At 40.2% G+C, this 20,205-nt stretch overlaps 1 protein-coding gene across 1 annotated transcript; it reads right to left on the reverse strand.

Moving 5' to 3' along the window:
- Positions 1-1,364: 1,364 nt before the first annotated feature.
- On the reverse strand, positions 1,365-18,519 carry PSMB1 (proteasome 20S subunit beta 1). Its single transcript, XM_007086992.3, has 6 exons — positions 18,345-18,519; positions 14,455-14,562; positions 10,894-10,975; positions 8,471-8,600; positions 2,657-2,763; positions 1,365-1,650 (listed from the first exon to the last, which is right to left on the reverse strand). Exons 1-6 carry the CDS (start codon positions 18,455-18,457, stop codon positions 1,465-1,467), a joined length of 726 nt encoding a protein of 241 aa, XP_007087054.1. The 5' UTR covers positions 18,458-18,519; the 3' UTR covers positions 1,365-1,464.
- Between the last annotated feature and the right edge of the window lie 1,686 nt (positions 18,520-20,205).

Here is a 20,205-nt window from a genome sequence, read left to right on the forward strand (position 1 = left end):
ATACAACTAGTTTATATAATTGTAATGATTAATGTTGTATTAACTTGGCTAGATCACAGGGTGCCAGATATTCTGCTAAGTATTTTGGGGTGTCTGTGGGGACTTTTGGGTGAGATTAGCATTTACACTGGTACACTGAGTACAGCCGGCTGCCCTTCCCAGCATGGACGTGATCCAATCTGCTGAAGCCATGAACAGAAAAGGTACAAGAATCTGCTCTCTGCCCAAACGCTGAGCTGGAACAGCCGTCTTCCCGGTCCTTGGAGGCAGGGCCCCATACCACCGCCTCTCCTGGGTCTTCAGCTTGCAGGTGGCAGATCAACAGACTTCTCAGCAAATGTTAAAATATGTATCTCATAGGAGTTTTTGATAAGTCCAGTTCTGAACAGGAGGCCAACAGGAAAATCCTGTTGTTAATATGCCACAAAACCAATGACACCCCCTAGGTTACACCATATCATCGGACTTGTTCACACCAAAGAAACTGCTCCAGCATTACATGTAATGGAGATAAAATGTATTTTATATTAGCTCTATCAAGATTTAGGTCTCAGATTTAACATATTTTTTAAATGTTTATTTTGAGAGACAGCACAAGCAGGGCAGGGGCAGAAAGAGGGAGAGCATCACAAGCAGGCTCTGCGTTGTCAGCACAGAGCCCGACGTGGGGCTCAATCCCAGGAACTGGGAGATCATGACCTGAACTCAAACCAAGAGTCAGACGCTCAACTGGCTCGACAGAGACACCCAGGTGCCCTTCGGATTTAATATTCTTAAAGTGTTTATAAAAATTCTTCCTGATTACTGGCTAAAGCTCATTTAAGGGGCTATTTACTTTTGTAATTTTCTTCTATGCTGGTTGATTTGCAGATTTTTCTCCCAGTCATTCAGACCGTTTAACATGCCCAGGGACTATCTTAAGATCTTCCATTTCCCTCTACATTCATTAATAAAACTGATAAAAGCAGTGGTTTAAAGGTAATCTACCCTTTAAAGAAAGCTGGGTGGACTTTATAATCGATTCCAAAAACCCTCTTCATAAGATAGGCTGGCCATCACGCAATGATAAGCTGATCAAAACAGTCATCTTTTCCAGATTAATTTCTTGCTCATAAATATAAGGAAAAAGTGACATGACCTGTTTGGGCACCTGTCTGGCTCAGTCGGGGAAATGTACAACTCTTGATCTTGGGGTCGTGAGCTTAAGCCCCATGCTGGACATAGAGCTTACTTTAAAAACTTATTTTTTTTTAATCAAAAAAAAAAAAAAAATTAAAATACAAAAATAGCTCTGGAAGACAGAAAAATATGAGAATGAAGAAAAGGAAAGGAAAACGAAATTATACTTTCTAGATCTGTCCTGCTTAGAATAATTACTTCAGGTTTTATTTAATACATCAGTCCAATAGTTCCAAGATACAAAATTAACCAGTTGTGAAGTGATTAATGATAACAACACACAAATCAATCCTTCCTCAGGGGAACGGTCTCCTCCCTGATGCCCTCCTTGGTCACGATGCAGATTTTGAGTGCATCCCCAGTGTACACGTCCCTCTCTGCCGCTGAAATGAAGACATCTTTCACAAGCCGCATGGCTCTGTCCAAGGACAGTGGGACATGCTCCACATTCTGCATGTTCTTAAAACCAACCTGGTGGGACAGGAAACTTGAATGAGGCATCACGTGACAGTACAAAGGTGGTTCAAGCCTCCCCAGTGCCTTCACGTATCTAAGGATTCATCATGAATACATCACATACATTTAAAATATCTCTCAACTGAAATGCTTCCAGACCTGGCTAAATTATACATTCCTAAAACCTGACAAATGTTCACTGAGACAAAGCTGCTGCTCCTGAGAAGCACACATCACCTAGAGAGGTGGACATATGAAAGCAGAGTACCATTATACAATGTGCTACCACTAAGAAAAACAAAAAAGAGCCACGAGAATCCCTAGCAGCCATAACTAAGTCTCCCTGAAGAGAGAGGCTTCGTCAGAAGACACACTTGGGTACAGAGTGTGAAGGATAAACCAGAGTCAGAGAGGAGTAACACTCCAGATCCAGGGTGTGCTATGCCCAAAGGCCTGGTGACAAGACAGACACACCACACCAAAGGTCTAGGGGGAAGTGGAGTGACGGGTGATGAGGAAGATAAGTAATATGCACGAGTAACTGTACACACATATTTCAGAAACACAAAGAAGTAAGCTTGGCGGCAGAAAGGATGATGGGAAATACAGGCCTGATTTCAGGCAACGATAAGAGGAAAGGGGGCAAATTAAAAATGTACTTGGGAGTTAGAATATAAAATTAGGTGACAAACAAATGGTGAATATGGGGAAAAAGACATTTGCAAGGCTTCAGGTAAGGTGGCAAGAGGAGAACTGAAAACATGGTCGACCATTGTAGACACAGGAGACCTGGAAGTCACGATATCAGGGGAAGACACTACAGAGTAGGTGAGAGGCCACAAGAGAGCCAGCAGAACACAGAGACACAAGAAGGTCTGGGTAGGGCAAATCAGCCCACCAAAAACAACAGCGATGCACAAGAAACCCTTGATTTCTCCACTCTCCTGAGCCGGTGAACAGGAGAACTCAGAGGAAGGCACTTTGTGTTAATGTCACAGCAACACGGATGCAGTCTCCTTACCTGGTTGTCAAGCAGGGGCTGTAGCATGGCACTTGCTGAGCCTCCGGCCTTGAAGGAGTCTCTCTGGTAGGACCCTACTGGGTCAAAGCTGTACACAGCTCCCTTCCCTGAAAGAATAAAACAGTTTCCATAAGGATGCATCCTGACTACCATTCCAAATCACGGTAAAAATAGATCCAGTGTGACACAAAGTGTGACACAAAACGGACTATGAACTTAGCTAAAATTTCAGCCACATTCACTGTTAACCCAGCAGTCTGCTCGCCTCCACTCACAAGGGAGTCAGAGGTACACCTGCCCACTCTGGTCTCCTTATGGCGTGTTGGCCACCTGGAGCTTCAGGCTCTCGTCAAGCTGACATCGCCAATTACCACCCAGTGGATCCCAATATGTACGTGGTCTCACAGGCACACTGGTTAGCAGTCATAGGTCCTGCTCTGAGTTCTGCACCAAGCTCCTCACCACATTCCTAAAAAATGCTATTGTTGTTCTAGCATAGACCTGAGTTTAAAATTCTACTACTGTTAAATGTGAACAGTCACAAGGAAAACTTACTGTGTGTTTTTAAACAGTAAGCACCTTTAGCATCAACACCATAAAAAAACTGATTTAATACAGGAAAATTTTCAGAAAAACACAAATGCCACATGCAAAAAGTTAGTTCTGCCTAAAACATAAACATTGCTTTGTACTACCAGAGTTAAGAAACACTTTTGCAAACAAAACACAACACCAGAGTTTGAATGTACCTATTCTTTTATATATATATATATATATATTTTTTTTTTTTTTTTTGAGAGACAGACACAGAGTGCAAGAGGGGGAGGGGCAGACAGAGAGGGAGACATGGAATCCGAAGCAGGTTCCAGGCTCTGAGCCCAATGTGGGGCTCGAACTCACAAACCACAAGATCATGACTTGAGCTGAAGTAGGATGCTTAATCGACTGAGGGACCCAGGCGCCCCTGAATGTACCCATTCTTAACAACAGTTGCAGAGTACTATCAGTGTAAGGATAAATGGGCCTCTCAGACTCTCCTGAAGCGTGCATAAATTGCTATGCCTTTTTAAAGAGCAATCTGGCAAGAGAATCTATCAAAATATAAAGCATGCACCCAATGACCCAGTAACAATCTAACTTGTAGAACAGGATATACCCCTAAGAAGGCTTATTCTGTCTCTCTTAAAAGAGCAAAAATTTCTAAGCAACCTAAAATCCATTAGCAAAAACCGGTATGGAAGAGGAAGATGGGACTGGGGACATAACCGCAAGACAATGTAAAATGAATAACTCTATAATGTGGATAACAGAATCCTATTTCCTATTATAGGCATAAAAAAAAGCAATAAAAAAAAGCATATAACATATTTATATAAGCACACAAACAAGTATGGCAAGATAAACTGAAAACTGTAGTTATCTTCGTGCGACTGAAGGCAAGAAAAGAAGGGAATCACTTATATGCTTAGGTACTGAATCTGTTACAAAGCACACATGTCACTGTAATTTTTTTTAAGGCCTTTTAAAAACAGCTATGTTTTGGGGGTGCCTGGGTGGCTCAGTTAGCTGAGTGTCTGACTCTTGGTTTCAGCTCTCAGGTCATGATCCCAGGCTCATGGGATCAAGCCCTGCATCGGGCTCCATGATGATCGTGCGGCCTGCTTGAGATTCTCCCTCCCTCCCTCCCTCTCTCCCTCCCTCCGTCTCTCACTGCCTCTCCTCTCCCCTGCTCGCCAGTGCACACACTCTGTCAAATAAAAAAAACAAAAAATTCCCTGTGTTTTGGGTGTGAAAAATCATGGATCATTTGACGAGGTATGACTTTAAAGTGATATAACTGATCTCTAAAACACATTACGCCAGAAATGAAGCACCTCAGTAGCTCACCTGGGAGATGTGGGATAAGGACAGTCTTCTTCCTACCCATGGACATCTGCCACCCGTAGCTCTGTGTAGTTTTTCTGTTGCACAATTACTTACAATTCTCTGCTGAGAAGGCAGTATGTAAGGTGCTGAAGTCACTCAGGAGACCCCCAGGTTAAGTGTTTTTGTTGGAAGCAAGCTTGGGACAAGATTGAGATCACAGTGGGCAGTTCACTAACTTCAACACACAAAGAAAGGGACAGGAAGTACAAAGCCAAAAAAGAACAACAATCTCTCTCAGAAGGCCAACAGGCCACAAGTAAAACGAGGCCCAAAAATTTCAACTAAAGGCAGAACCAATTTCAGAAAAACCATACGCCACGGAGTTGAGAAAAACAAGAGCAGAATAAGTCGAAGACCAGAGTTTCGAAGACCTTCCCACTTAGCAAAGGCAAAAGAGACTTTTGTAACACGAGAGCAGAATGGCATGAATCTTATCTGTAGAGTGCTTTTCCTCACCAAAATAATTCTTTAAAAAAGCACCATGGCTTCAATGTAAAAAAATAAAGTCAAAACAAGTGCTAGAAAGAAAACCTTGGATGGGGGAGTCTAACAAAGTAGGACACTCAATGCCACAAAGAAAAGACCAACAGATTGGACCATACGAACTTCAGAAAATGCTGTACAGGTAGACAACCCCCAAAATGTAAGAGACAAAGAACATTCTTGGGAGGCAAGAATGGTGAGAGATACACCACCACCACGGATATTACAGAGTTGACACAGTTAGATGGCATGCTTATAAATAATTTTTTAAAAAGACTAACCTGCAAATAAGGAAATAAGCAAAGGTTAACACACAGGTCAGTCTCCAAAGAAGAAAAGCAAAGATCAAAAAACACAAATAAATGCCCAACTTCAGCACACAAAAATTACATATAAATTAAAATAATAAAATATTTATTGGGTAAAGATCTTTAAGAGTAGTAAGGACGCCCAAAGAACCCCAGGTACTCATGCCCCCGCTGCCAGGAGGGTCCACTGGTGGTCTTTTCCGAAGGGCAAACTAGTGATGGCATCAAAATGCCAAAAACATATATCCTCTGACCCAGACACACAACTTCTGAGAATTTTTTCCAGGGAAGTACGCACGGTTGAAAAAGTATACAAATATATGCTAATTTGGATGTAAGTTTAAAAAAATAAAATTTAAAAAAAAGAAAAGAAAAAGTATACAAAACTGTATGTACAAAGACATTCATCACATTGCTTAGATGAAGGAAACTGGAAACCACCTAAATGACCTGCAGAGGACCGGGAGGCAAACTGCAGTGTAGCTGTACCCTATGTAAGTCACTGAGTCATTACGCATCTTTATTCACTAGCATAAAACGATCTCCATGACAATACATCCAACATAAAGATGCATACACCATATTCTACTTGTAAAGTGCACAAACATGTATGACTACCAAGATACCTGTAAGCAGGTTTACTGGAAGTTTAATTGTAATTAACTCTAAATATAGGCTTTGAGGGGATAACTACTTTCATTTTTGTCTCTTCCAGTACTATTTGAAACTTCTGCAACTACTATTGTTTTTGTTACAGAAAAACTAAAGCCATTATTACTTTTGGGTGGAAAAATTTTTAAAGTATGACTGCAACTAGAGAGTTAAAGGCACAGAGGTCCAAGAAGACAGCTACTCGCCTGGCTATCCTGAAGGGCAGCTGTTCGATCCAGTGTCCTGAAGGGTAACTATTGATCCCACTGTCCTAATTTAGCCATTGACCCCAGTGTCCTGAAGGACAGCCTAATGACCCAACTACCCTAAAGGTCTCACTAAAGAATACTGCTCTCCAAGTCTCCACCTCCACAAAAAAGAAAAACTGGAAACAAGGTCCCAGGTACCCTGGACTTGGGGACACCTGGCATATGTGCAGTCTGGGTGCAGGGCAGTAAATGGAAAACTGACAGGCCAATACCACCCTTTACGCAGATTTTGGCCTACCATTCTTCAATAAGAATGAATGGCCAAAAATCAAGGGAAATTTGAAGGAAGCCTCCAACATAGAAAACAGAAGTCAAAAATAAAATGAAAAAAATTAATCCAATAAAATGGGGAGATCACAAGAAAATATCAAGGGGAGTACATCTAATGAGAACATACTTAGAGAAAAAAAATAAGGAAGCCAGAGAATTGGAAAAGTTCTTGGAAATTAGTGACAGCAGAAGTAAGAATGTAGTACAGGATAAAATCTAAACCTGAGGAAATCTTCAGAGAAGAAAAAGACAAAGAGATGGACAATATGCCAGGGAAGAATTATAATAAAATAGAAGATCACAATCCAGGTGATTGTCGAGACAGTGGGGAAGTGAACAGAAGACACAAATAGGGAAAAGATCTTGTACAAAGGGTATCACTATAAAATTGCAGAACACCAGAATAAAAGCAAAGTCTCAAAACAAGTTCTCCGGATTTCTTTTTCCAGAAATCTCTTGAGATACACACCACCAAAGCAAGGAAATAAACCAAGAAAACAGGAAAGCATGGTAAAAGCTAAAGTGTCTTGGGGGAACAGACAAAAAAGACTGCTTTACTACACAAATTCCTCTAAGAAGTGAAAATAAATTAAAGGACAATCAAAGCAGACAAGATTATAAAAGACAGAAATGCCTGACAATACCACCAAAACATCAGAGAACAGGGCTTTGAACTCGAGAAACAGATCCAACCCAAACCTTAGCTTTGCCCTTCAGTAGATGTGAGCGTTCCCAAATTAGCCTCTGACTCTCAGTAAAACTCAAAGGACATTGTCTGGCATGCTAAAATTCAATGATAGCTATGACTAATGTTGCTAAAACCTGAATTTATTGATCTGACATTCAAGTCAGACATAATTTAGGTGAAAAAAAAGTGTCCAGCAGGCTGGGCTAGGCAAGCTAATCTGTGGCTAGAATTTAATTAACTTGTTAAGGGGAATGAATTTTTATTGGCTGTTTCTATGCTTTATATTCTGTCTTACTTTCAAGGAAGGCTGAAAGACTCGAAATAAATTGTCACCCTAATTTGTCTACATCTAAACCATGGTGGGTAAAATGACCAGAGTGCTCTCAGGGGCCATTTATGTGGGCAGCTGTTAAGACAGAGGGAAAACAAAGGAAGAGCCCATGGAACAGAAGGGACAGGAGTAAAAAGTGGGGAGAGTAGGAGAGGAGCCCAACTCCCTACTATCCAGAAAGTTTTCCTCTCTGTAGAGATATTTCAATACGTTGTTCTCAGCCAAACATCTCTAGAACTTCTTTCTTCAATGGACTACTGTAAATGGTGGCACAGATCTGTCCTGAGAGCTAGTATAGCATCTGGTTGTTGGAAGCAACCGAAAGTCAATCCAAATGAAACCTGGTGAAAACCATCCGTGTCCCTGCTGCGTAATACAGCTTTAGATCAAAAACAGGATGGACATGTCAAGTAACGAGACTGATTTTCTTAGGCCCTCCTGGTCTGACTGACAGAAAATCAAAGAGGTGTTTCAGATTGTTCTGAAAACACTGTTGGAAATGCATACATTTCTTTTAAGGCATCAGTTTTAGCAACTTAAGTCAAATACATTTGTTATGTAGAATCATAAGGTCAAGCTCCTCCAAGTCAGATATTTTCCACAGGATTAAAATGCTAATTATCTACTACTGAACTCCTGCAAGATATTCAGTAAACAGTAAAGGAACAGCATGCCTAACAGTCATTACTAGAGTTTTAGTACACAACCTGTGGTGTGTCTTTGGATCATCTCTTTATTCCCCTTTAAGCTTCAGTTCCTTACCGCTTTAATTAACAGAAAATAAAAGTGTTGGGCAAGATGCTATTTATTATTCTTTTCAACTCTAGAGGGAAACATACATATCTAAAAAATGCCACCCCCCTTCATTTTCCAGAACGAGAATTCTACCTTCTTCATCCAGTCCCCCGATGATGTTGTAAACATAGTATGGAAAGAAGCGCCTTGAATAGAGGATTGTAGACAACATTGCAGCAATCGCCCCTGTAGTCATGGTCTTGTTATTGGAATGTTTATACATCTGCAATTATTAATGAAAGTAACAGGCACGGAGAGGCAGAATATATTACAGACATGAACAAGGAATTGTAAATTAAAGGATGAATGCAAATCTTGGTGAAATGATGTCTATTTCTTTCAAGATCACACAAACATACTAAGACAAAATAATAATTTATTGTATCATGCCATTTTGGGGGCTATAAAAATTAAGGGAAAGAATGCTAAATTTTCCTCAGTTGTCTGATTTAAAGACTCTATTCTCCACGCCATCCATATCTCAGGAACTGCTAATTCAAGAGCAAATGCACACATAATATGTTTATACAGTGACCTGGGAGGGTGTTTTAAATCCGGCTCTCCTTTACTCTGCCTCTAGACCAGGGTCAGCAAACTGTACAGTCCATGGACAAAATCCAGCCCAACAACTGTTTCTGTAAATAAAGCTCTATTAAAACATATTTTTTCATTACATATTATCTATACATCCTCGTGCATTACAACAGCAGAGCTGATAGTTACCACAGATATCAAATGGCCCATAAAGCTGAAAATAATTACTATCTGGCCCTTTATAGGTAAAATTTGCTGACCTTTGATCAGACCCAGATAGAAGTCCTTCTGTTTGCAAAGGAGGTATCTATGAGAACAGAAGACATGAGGGCAGGACCCTTACTCTGCATGATTCTAGTACAGGGAAGTGGTCCTGCTCCTTAAAGCATCTATAGTGGAGACCAGAAGTATCCAAAACAAACCTTTTAGTGATTTTGAATCCTAGCTTTATTCACTCTTAGGGAATCCTAAATTATCCAATAGAGAAATTCTACAAAAATTTCAAACATAAAATGAGTTCACCAATTTATCAGCCACATAGCAAACATCTCCAAAGATTTACCTAAGAACACAGACCAAAATAACAATAGCTAAATACGGAAGATTAGAAAAAAATCTTCATTTCATTTCAAAATCAAGCATCAACAGTATAATCACTGCATCATTTATGTAATGACACATGAAAGAGAAATTTCAAGGATTGTGTAATTAAGGTGAATTCCCTGCTCCTTGTTATACTTTGTTAACACAACACTATTCTGCTGGTCTGTGTACTTTTGTACTGTAAGTTCCATCTGCAAAATATGCACCAGGAATCGAATAAATATGTCAATAAATGTAAGTCAATAAAACTTTCAATGTAGAGAATTTAAATAAGTATTAACAATTGATCAATACCAAATGAAATCATTTCTGTATTTTACTGAACAATTTTGAAATTATTCCAAAACAGGTATCTGTTAAATTTATTACATACTCCAATACCTAGGACATCATTCATAAGTGTATACAATTTCAAGTGTTATTCACTAATAGGCAAACATAGAACGTGACCACCTCTGGTAACTTCTTCATGTACCAGGTTGGCCTTACCAACTACATAAAATTATGACACATAACCTACAAAATTAAATCCTACACCAGCCCTGCATTTTTGCCAGCTAAGAAGAGTTTGTATTTACTGGTTATTATTACAGATAAAATCCATTTTAATATGGTTTAAATTACTCCTATCCTACTCTCCTTGAAATTATTTGTTACATGCTGTTTAATATACACGGGCCATAATGAAAATCAAGACGTGCCTTTACTTTTATTAAGAGTCAGTACTCCTCTGTTCCTCACACCTCCCCATCTCGCACAGGAGACATGGAGGCAGTGACAGTGTCAGCCCCTTTACGAACTGCGGAACAGGCTGGTTTGCCTCATTCCTCACTTCCTCCTCATACCACCCTTTTCAGCTCTTCCGCCCCCATCTATTCTATGCCCAAACTTCCTCAGCTGGCTGTCAACTAAAGCCTACTAAGGTGTTAGGTGGCGATAGCTTAGGTTGTGCCTCTCATCCAAACTCCTGACTTATCTATTTCTATTCTTGCCCGCGCATCCTGTCAACTAAGAGTCCAATGCGTGAACGAGGGAGAGCACGTCAGTTGATGGTGCTCCAAACCAAGCACCTGTCTAAAAGCTTGCCTCCTCCACAGAATTTTTGTTTTTGAAGGAAGATTATCTTCAGAAGAAACCCTGACCAGGCTATCTCCATAAGCCTTTATATCTCCTTTATACTGTACAGAGATTTTAAATACCCTGCAGTTTCACATTACGCTACTTTAATGTGGCTATCATTTCATTAACAGTATCATTTCACTTCTAGAACAGGTTATGGTTTCACCTGCTAACTTAGAGCTTCTCCAGCTATTCTGAGTGACAATCTAATAAATCATTACTAACTTTCTAAAGTGCAGACATGTAACAAAAGTATCTACCTTTAGTCTTGCTTCAATAATCTTTGTCAGGGTAAGACAGTCTCCATGAAACCCGCTGCATCCAATGACTGTTTTGTCTGTTCTGTAAAGAGCACATTTCAGGAAACTGGGCTGGTTAGATAGTAAAGTAAAACATGTCTTCAGCAATTTTAAATATAAAACCCCTATTCCCGTTATTCACCAAATGGTAACAGGACTAGTTAGCCCTCTGTTGCGCCGGGAGGGCAGTGTCATCATTTCATACCTAAATAAATTATAGGTGAATCAAAGACTTCCAGAAAAATTAAAGTATGAATTGCCTAAAGAAGACATAGGTGATACAATCTTGGGTTGACAGCCACCTATTTAAATATGATACAACCCAATGCTTTCACAGAAAAATTTCATAAATTTCGTCAAATTAAAACTTTTATAGAGAAAAATGATAAAGTAAAAAAAAAAAAAAAATTGTAGTAGATATGACCAAAGTCTTATATTAACTTCCTTTATCTAAAAGGGTTCCTACAGGGGCACCTAGGTGGCTCAGTTGGTTAGCATTCAACTCTTGATTTCAGCTCAGGTCATGATTTCACGGTTGTTAGGATGAAACCCCACATGGGGCTCTGCACTGCCGGTGTGGAGTGTGTCTGGGATTCTCTCTCCCTCCCTCTGCCCCTTCCCTGCTCGCGTGCACTTGCTCTCTCGCTCTCTCAAAATAAATAAACACTTAAAAAATGAAATAAAATGGCTCCTACAAACATCAAAAGCATTAACACAGTGCATCATGGGATATAATGTACAGCATGGTGACTATAGTTAATAACATTGCATTGAATTTTTTTAACTTTTTTAAAAGTTTATTTTGAGAGAGAGAGAGAGATCAGGAGAAGAGCAGAGAGAGGAGGAGAAAGAGAATCCCAAGCAGGCTTCACACGGTCAGTGCTCAAACTGACAAATCGTGAGATCATGACCAGAGCAGAAATCAAGGGTCAGATGCTTAACTGACTGAGCCACCCAGGCGCCCAACATTGTACTGAATATTTTAAAGTTGCTGAGAATAGATCTTAAAAGTTCTCAAGACAAGAAAAGATTCTGTAATAAATATGGGGACAGATGTTAACTGGACTTATGGTGGTGCAACATACACAAATATGTAATCATGTTGTACACCTGAAACCACTGTTACATGTCAATTATATCTCAAAAAAAACCTCGCAATGGAAAGATTGGTAAAGTTACAGGAGTCATATAAAGAAAGACGCAAGTCACCATAAATGTATGAAAAGAGCCTTCATGTCATTCACAAATCCAAATCTACACAGGTGATGATTTCAACCTGTTAATAAGGCCTAGGAAAATGGGTACTCCCCTGTTTTTAATGTTTATTTTTGAGAGAGAGACAATGCAGGCAAGGGGCAGAGAAAGAGAGAGACAGAGGATCTGAAGCAGTCTCTGTGCCGACAGCAGACAGCTGGATGTGGAGCTTGAACCCACAAACCGTGAGATTATGACCTGAGCCAAAGTCGCATGCCCAACCAACTGAGCCACCCAGGCACTGAAAATGGGTACTCTTAATAACTGGGCAAAAATATACATCAATTTAACTTTTTAGAAGGGCCATTTGGCAGTATCCAGTAAAAATTTAGGTGAATGTCACTTTTATGCAATAATTCCATTGCTATAAATTCATCCCATCAATCTACTCACGTAAGTTTGCAAAGATATACTATAGGCTTACTTGTGAAGTATACATAATATACTACAGGCTTTCTTGTGTAGTTACATATTATGTTAATGGCTCTCCAAAACAAAACAAACAAAAAACAATTTAATGCCCACCACTGGGGAAGTGATTCAATTTTGGTATATCCATACAAATTCAACCAGGTTTCAAAAATTCCTAAATCTTAATATCAATCTATAAGGAAACCTACACCAGTCTCATCAAGAAACATAGGAGAAATCACATGATAAACTCTTCCTTTCAGATATTTATGAGGGATTCATACAAACCATATCTGTCCAACTAGAGGGACCAATGACACCTCTGGGGGCATCAACATTTCCTGATCTATCCCTACAATCAACCTCACTGCACTCAGTTAAAGAGCTCCAAGCTCCCATAAAGCTATACTGCCTTTACTAACAAGATGGGTTAATAATACCAATAGGGTAGAACAAAATCTTAGAGCTTCAAGATGCTTTTCCCAAATCTTCACATACATCAAAGGAAGGGGTGTTTGCATGCAAAGAATAAAGTTAAATGTAGAGTCTCAAACAGGTGGGAAAGAGGCAAGTTTGGCTCTAAGTCAGCCCACAGGGTATGGGATTAAGTGCAGACAGGCAGTTTTAGCTCTATGTATGATTTAAGGCTAAAGACGGATGACAGGGAGACATATGAAATCACTAATGTTTTATCTATCTATACACCTAAAGTACTGCATAAAAAGGAAAAAAAAAAAAAAAAACAGGTATTCCCTTCAGTAGCACACACACTAAAACAGAACATTACAAAGATGAACAGAACCTTGCAAGAGAATGGTATTTGTAAAGTTACGTTCTTAAATTTTATGTGACATTTACTACTTTCAAATTATAAAACATCTTAGAAGAAAAATGATAGCATGGATGCACTATGAATTAAATATCAAAAGATGGAAGAAGAATACAGGAAGAGAACTGGGAAGATGAAAACCGGTATTGATTGTTCTTTAGGTAGGGTGTGCGCTAGCCCTGGACCCAGGAAAGAAGCCAGAGTCCTCTTTACCTACTTCTTATAGCACAAGGCCCTGTCCAAGGTACCCAAATCCCATCAATCCATTCCTGTTACAATTCAGGCTTAAGAGGCTCTTGTGGCCTAATTTAGGAATTAACCACCAACTGTAACAGTTCCCAAAAATGTCAAACACAAACTATTGGTCATCAGTGCATATGACTTCACTTTTATGTTTTAGAAAAAAAATACCTGGTCCTTAAGACAGTGGCTCACAGATATAACTGCTTAGGATATGGCTAAATTAAACATTTCAGGTTAAAAAAAAAAAGTGGGAGATTTAAAAAACATGTAATGGATTAACAGAAAAATACAAAGCTAGGTGATAAAATATTTACAATATTATAAATATTTTATAGATATTTTATAAATAAATAAAGCATTATAGTAAAATGCTAATAATAAAAGCGATGTGGGGGCACCCGGGTGGCTTAGCCGGTTAAGTGTCCAACGTCGGTTCAGGCCATAATCTCGCAATCTGTGAGTTTGAGCCTCACGTCCGGCTCTGTGCTGACAGCTCATAGCCTGGAGCCTGCCTCGGTTTCTGTGTCTCCCTCTCTCTTTCTGCCCCTCCCTGCTCATACTGTCTCTCTCCCAATAGTAAACAAACATTAAAAATTTTTTTAAAAACACTGCATATCATATTAGGGAATACTAATTTAGAAAACTGTTTTCTAACAAAAATGCAAACTAAGCTCCAAACACGCAATCTAAAAACTCATGAAACAAACTGTTTAGAAGTGGAATCTCTTACAGCAATAAATCATCACAAGGTGCCAGGAAGTATGTCCTTAGAAATATTTACTTACAGTCTGTAACACTTGGGGCTGTCCCTGGTGTGAATTGAATATCCTTCACTCAATCGAGTGTCAGAAGCCACAATTGAAAAATCTTCTCCAGCGATTGCCAACACAGTCCTGGGGGGGGGGGGGGGGGGGGGGGGGGGACACAAAAATTAGTGAATACTTGCGGATGGTAACACTACCTCTCTAGAGGAGAGCTCTTCATAGCACATATTGGACAAAACCCACTAGATTTGAGCAAGAGCAGGACTCAGAAGAAAGTTGAAAGATCAGTGGGAAAGGATCCCTGGCTGTAAGTCGTCTAGGAAAAAAAATGTAAGTACTCCCTAAAAAACAACACGAGCCTAAGTCAAAGCGTAGGTCACTTCGCAGAAGGTAACGGAAAAACCACTGAATTATCATAACATCATCAAAAAATTAAATACCCACTTGTGCAAGGTACTGATATCACAAAACAGGGCCATGAGGATCAGGTGTAGACAGTGGTGCCACACCAAAAGCTCTCTGAGCTCAAAGGGCTTGATGCTTTTCATTTTTTATCCAAGTCCTTATTTAGTATCTACCACTCAGTGGACACCCAAATATCTGTTGGAAATGAATGAACAAAGAACAAACTTTCTCTTTTGTGGCTGTATGATTTATGATTCAGTTTACTGAAGAGGCTAGAGCATGAACTCCCAAAGCAGTCTGTCCAGTTCTAATTCTGGATCTCTCACTTATTAGATACAAGACTTCGGGTAAGCTGTTCAACTTCCCAAAGCATCAATGTCCTCATATAGATCAGAGATCGTAACAGTAACTACCTTACTAGGATTCTGCAAGAATTAAGTTAATAATTACAAAGCCCTTTTACTAGTACCTGAAACATAACTGGTCCTCTAGTGTTAGCTATGATCGCTATGGCATAGATATATGAGGCAGTAGATTGTGACCACTGAGAACCTGGGCTCTGGAGTTACTGGAGACCTGTCCTTGCCACTTCCTAGCTCTGTGACCTCAGACAAATTACCCAAGTTCGAGTTGTTGGCAGTAACAGTTCCTGTGTTACAGGATGACTGAGTCAAATGACACAGATCACATAAAGCACCTAGCACAGTACCTCACAGAACATAAGCACTGAGAAAATGTTATCCATTCTTTTTACTGAGGTGGGATCTGCACTGAAGTTCTGAAGTACAAAAGGATGGCATTTCAGGTAACGTGGACAATGAATAAAGGGAAACAGGTAATAATACAAATAAACATTCAAACAACTTACTAAGGTGTTCCGTGTGAACTAGTGGAGGAACATAAGGCTTATGTGAGGGACATGGGTCTGACTTTCGAAAATCCCAAATGCCAAACTAAAGATTTTGGAATGAGAACAGTTACATTTGCAAAGTGGAGTGAAGTTTTAAGAAGCCACTGTGACAGGGGCGCCTTGGTGGCTTAGCTGGTTAAGCGTGCGACTTCAGCTCAGGTCATGATCTCTCAATCAGTGGGTTCAAGCCCCACATGAGGCTCTGTGCTGAGAGCTGAGAGCCTGGAGCCTGCTTCAGATTCTGTGTCTCCCTCTCTCTCTGACCCTCCCTTGCTCACACTCTCTCAAAAATAAGTAAAACATTAAAAAAATTTTTAATAAAAAAAAGAAGCAACGGTGACAATAACATAGTACGTGAAAGGGGATGAAAGCACTGCTCCAATAAGACTAATGCAATAGCAATAGAAGGGCGCCTGGTGGCTCAGTTGATTGAGTGTCAGACTTTTGATTTTGGCTCAGGTTCGTGCGGGTTCGTGAGTCTGGGCCCCGAGTCGGGCTCTGTGCTGACATCACGGAGCCTGCTGGCGATTCTCTGTCTGCCCCACACCCCCTCGTGCTCTCTCTCATGCAAGCTCTCTCGAAATAAAACAAACAAACAAAAAATATGGTGCTTGTTAAAAAAAAAAAAAAAGACTAATGCAGTAAAAAGGCAGCAGTGGTACCGGAAGAAGTGGGGATACTGAGGAAACACACAAATTGTACATGGTTTTTCTAACTACCAATATGCGACAGAAGTGGGAAGAGCAATTGTGACATCCAAGATTTTAAACTTGGTGGAGCAGCACAATGGCATAATTATGAGCATAAAGAAGGAAAGGTAACTGAGAGGAATAATTAGCTAGCTTTTTGTTTTAGTATCTTGAGTTTTGGTAACAGGAAAAAATTCAGGTAGAAATGTTTCATTTAAGAAGCCAGAAAGGAGGAACTCATGAGAGGTAAAACTAGAGAAACAGATTTGGGAATTATCCTTCTGCAAATGAGATGCGAGTGCTAATAATGGGATTGAACTGCATTTAACGAGACAGTAGAAAAAGGACATGGAACTAAGCCTTGTTCTGCCAAAGCAAAGGCTGCCCATGAGCCAGCAGCAACAGGCGCTACAGAAAAAGAAGACTGAAGAAAGGTAACTTAATAATCTCAAGGTCACAAGTTACTAATGTTTAAAGCAGTAATGGCTGAAATTGGATTACAAGGGGTTAAAGAGTAATGAGTACTCTACACACTGGAGAGTCATTCTTACAACTGCCTCACGATGTGCCTCCCATCCTGGGACGTAACTACTTCGTTATCACAGAAAGCGTTTAGAAGTGCAATGGTAAAAGCATACATAAAATCAGTGGCCAACGACGAGCTATGGATTCAAGTCCTGGCTCAACTGCACACCAGCTTTATGACCAGAGCAATGACAAGAGGCCTGGCTCATTTGTAAAAATGGAGCTAATACCACCTAACACTCCGTTATCCTGAGAATTAAAAAAGAGAACTGCCTGCAGTATACAAAATGCTTTTCTACGGATTCTCCCTCTAAACTATGACTAGCTAAGAAAGAGAATGAAATCTGGGCTCAAGAAGTCGAAACACCACACTGTTCAAACACCACACTGTCCTTCAGTGGCAGAAACGAGGCTAAAATTGGAGACTTCCACTCTCTTTCCAACATATTTCAAAAGTCTGCATTAAAGTTTCAAATCCATAAAGACATGATTAATTAATATGGTCCAAGAACCGTCTGTTTGTTCAAATCGGGTGTGTGTACAAAGTTTAGTTGGTAACCTACAACCACTGCTTCAATTTACACCCCTTCATTGTTAACAAGTCCTAAACGCAGGGTCCTTCCACATTGCTAGTAACACTTTCAGCGTACAATGAAGGAAATAAAGCTAATTTTAAAAACACAACTTGAAGGTAACATGCAAGAGTACACATATTAAAGGGTCCCTCTTCTGACTTTTCTTCCCCTGAACTTAAGCTTAAACTTAACTTAAAAAAATATTTTAAAACTGTAAAATATAATATTCATATAAGGGAGTGCATAAACACATGTGAAGATTCACAAATGGTTACACATCAATAAGCCTAGTGTTGCCGGGGCTGGAAACTCCATCCCATAGTCCAAACCGGTTCTTAACAAGCTCTCATCTACGAAACTAAGTCTAGTCAACCAACGCTGCCTTCCATTTAAAACAACAGAAAACGATTAAGCTGTTTGATTAGAACCATCAACTGCAGACACAACCGTGCATCCAACGACAGTGGCCAACCAATCCTAACTTTTTAACATCAGGCGCTAAACCTGTCGCCTCGCCTTTGACATGCGAAACCTATTTAGGCCTTAAGAGGTTAGGCCCATTTTTAAACCTCTTTCGTAGCAGAGCCCAGGTTTCAGTTTCTATCTTCTGTCTTACTGCAACAAAGAGCAGGCTATGCACAAGTGACCGGCCTGCAAGGTGAAGCACTTAGGGCCAAAGCTGCCCCTCCGCAACCCACGGAGAGGGAGGCCTGCGGTCGGCGGGGAACGCGGGCTCGGCCGCGACTCCCAAAGCTTCAGCAGGCACGAAAGCGGTGGGGATTGAAAGGTCGGCTCTCTGGTCTTTACCCTCCGTTGAAAGCGTAGGGCGAAAAGCGCATCTCCAAAGGGCCGGCGGCGCTGTGGGGCTCCACCGCCAGGTCTCTGCCGGGTCCCCAGCACCCCGCGGCCGTCGACAACATCGCGCTGCTCCGGCTGCTGCTGTCTCACGGCGAGATGGCGCCCAGCCGGACGTCCCGCCGCTTCCGGCTTCTCGCGGCGCCAGCTCTGGCCGCTCTATCTCGCGCCGCTCGTTGGTTGCTCCCGTCGGTAGCCGAGCGCCCCCTATCCCAAGGAGGCGGGACAGATTTTTTGTTGTTTTCCTTAGAAAGGTTTCTTTCCTAAGAAAACATTAGAATTCGCGCCTGATGGACAAACATTTTCAAGTCTTACCATACAAAAAAAGTTGGCAAAACTGTGGAGTAGCGGAAACTCGAATGCTGTATGGGAGTGTAAGTCGGTGCACCCGAAAAGGGAGTGGCATCGCTTGGCGGATTTGAAGATGCATACAGCTTATGACCCAGCAACTCCCGGCTGAGCTGTATATCGTCCTCGCCAGAAGACAAGTACAAAAATGTTCTTGTGGCATTCAGTGTTCTTCGTGGTTCCAAGTTGGAAATGAGCCAAATGTCCATAAACAGCAGAGTGCATAAACCAATTGAGGGTTATGTCACAACAAAACAAAGAAACAAACAAAAAACCAAAAAAAACTAACCAATTTCAACGAGAGGAAAGATACAGCAACGTGGATGAGTCTTAGAAGGTTGAGCAAAAGAAAATATGTTACATAACTTATGAGTACACAGTGAGTAGGAAGAACCTGTTCGACTGGACTATGGGATGGAGTTTCCAGCCCCGGCAACACTAGGCTTATTGATGTGTAACCATTTGTGAATCTTCACATGTATTTATGCACTCCCTTATATGAATATTATATTTTACAGTTTTAAAATATTTTTTAAAAAAACAGGCAAACAAGCAATTGGTTCTTTTAGGATGGACCACCTGTTATATGCGTGCAGTTTGGGAACCACAGAAGATTTTTGAAAAGCACTTGCTTAATTAAAAATTTCCCCAAGTTTTATTGTAAACATAGTATAAAACAGGATTTTCTTTGATGGTTATGGACATAAAAGTATTATACTTATTTAGATTCTGTCCTGGATCCAAAAACTTATATGATACATTTCCCGTCCTCATGGCAACGACAACCTTACTGATTATATAAAGTACAGCTGACCCTTGAACAACACAGGTTTGAACTGCATGGGTCCACTTATACTCAGATTGTTTTTGATACAGTTTAGTATCAAATGTATTTTCTCTTATTATTTTCTTAATAATAAGAGTAACATCTTATTACTCTCTTTTCTTTTATTTTCTCTTATTATTTTGTAAATGTATTTTCTCTTATTATTTTCTTAATAACATTTTCTTTTCTTAATTATAAGAAATACAACATATAATTATAAGAATACAACATATAATACATATAACATATAAAATATGTGTTGACTTTTATGTTATCAGCAAAGCTTCCAGTCAACAGAAGCCCAAACAGAGTCAAAAGTTATGTGTGGATTTTCATCTATGTGGAGGTTGGCGCTTCTAACCCCTGCGTTGTTCAAGGGCTAAGAGTACAAAGGAAGCAAATTATAATACAATATATGATTATGCCTAAATGAGCCATAGGAGAGATGAAGATACTCTGTGGTCCAACCAAGCATACGGAAGTGAAAAGACTAAGAAACAACTACCCATACTCTTGAAACTGCCTTGGCCCCTCCAGCCAACCTAGTAGTCTTTGAACTTTATCAAGCACCCTTAGCCTGACTGATTACCCTTTCTTTATCTGTATGTCATGCATTCTTTCCTAGAAAGAACAAAGCAC

The sequence above is a fragment of the Panthera tigris genome, chromosome B2, assembly GCF_018350195.1.
Source record: "Panthera tigris isolate Pti1 chromosome B2, P.tigris_Pti1_mat1.1, whole genome shotgun sequence".
Lineage (NCBI taxonomy): Eukaryota > Metazoa > Chordata > Mammalia > Carnivora > Felidae > Panthera > Panthera tigris.